Genomic DNA, 1,250 nt, shown 5'->3' with positions numbered 1-1,250 from the left:
ACTGCAGTCACGACTGATTTAGCAGCTTACACACGATTTTTTTTTTCCTTTCTCTTGTTGTATTGGTGTTGATAAAATTGGAGAGCTGGTGGCTGATACTGATTTAGATTTCCAGCCTGGATTTGCTCTTGTTTTTCTCCTTACTCCAGTTCTCCTTGTGCAATGCTGCGTGGCGCTGGCAGCCTGAGAGAGAGGGAGCTCCAGTCACACACATACACTCAGACCACGGAGAGGAGATTAACATCAAGGAGCCCACATTTGCAATAGCGGGTGGTGCTGGGGGGGAGGCGAGGGGAAAATAAAATAAAAGCAACAATCGGGTAAATGCTCGTCTCTTCTCGTCACCAGCACCTTGCACAGGTCTGAAATCGCTCGTTTTGCTTTGCTGTATTGCGCTTGCCTGGGATGTGGAGAGGGAAGGGGGAGGGGAGGAAGGGGGAGGTTTAACTTTTACTTGACATTACCGGGTTATTGTCAGTTCCCCCGTGTTAAACCCCGGTGGTTTCCCCTTGCCCCCACCCCCTCCCCGGGCTCGGCTCCCTCCAGTTAACTTTGTTCAAAGGGCTGCAGCCGGGAGGGCTTGTCCGGGCCTGGGACATAGATAGCATAAAGTAAATAACCACCACAATTAGACCGGGGCCGGGAGTTGATCTTCGTGGCGAGAGATCTGCTTAGTTAGCGTTTGCTGTTTCGGGGCGATTGAAGGCCATCGTACCAAGGACACGGGCGCGCACACGCACACACACACACACTCTCACTCTTACACACACACACGCTGGATACAAAAGTCTGGAGGATCTAGGGGAGAATTGCAGCCGCCGGATCGGTGCAGCAGCAGCGGCCAGAGCCATGCGTGTCACGGCCTCCTGAGGGGGGAAAAAAGGAAGAAAGGAAGGAAAGGGGGGAAAAAAAAAAGAAAGAAAAAAGGAAAAAAAAAGAAAAGAGGGAGAGAGGAGAGCACACGAAAGACGCGGGGTGGTGGAAAGTGTTTGCCTGCTTTTGTCTCGCAATACAGTGAACTGGAAGATGGAGATGGATGTTAAGGGAGTTTCTCCGTGCCCGGAGCCCATCCCCCCGGCGGCGGGGTCTGGCGGCTGCCCGCACCAGCGCCCGCACCACCGCGATGGGCAGCCCGCCGAGCCGGCCCCCGCCGCCGACAGCGGCCACCCGGAGCGGAGGCACGGCAGCGAGAAAGAGGACAAAAAGGTAGGTCCGTTCCGCTCCGCTCCGCCGCCGGCCGCCCGGGCGCC

General features: G+C 55.8%; 1 protein-coding gene across 2 annotated transcripts in view; it reads left to right on the top strand.

Annotated features, from left to right (window-relative positions):
* The first annotated feature begins 626 nt into the window (after positions 1-626).
* The window catches only part of RBMS3 (RNA binding motif, single stranded interacting protein 3), a 723,594-nt gene continuing 722,970 nt past the window's right edge, over positions 627-1,250 (top strand). For both annotated transcript variants that reach the window (XM_014937924.1, XM_014937925.1), the window contains exon 1: positions 627-1,206. In XM_014937924.1, the coding sequence (XP_014793410.1) occupies positions 1,027-1,206 (180 nt within the window). In that variant the 5' untranslated portion in view covers positions 627-1,026. The remainder of the gene's footprint in view (positions 1,207-1,250) is intronic.

The sequence above is a fragment of the Calidris pugnax genome, unplaced genomic scaffold, assembly GCF_001431845.1.
Source record: "Calidris pugnax isolate Ruff unplaced genomic scaffold, ASM143184v1 scaffold11, whole genome shotgun sequence".
NCBI lineage: Eukaryota > Metazoa > Chordata > Aves > Charadriiformes > Scolopacidae > Calidris > Calidris pugnax.
This window is presented reverse-complemented; position numbering and strand designations above follow the sequence as displayed.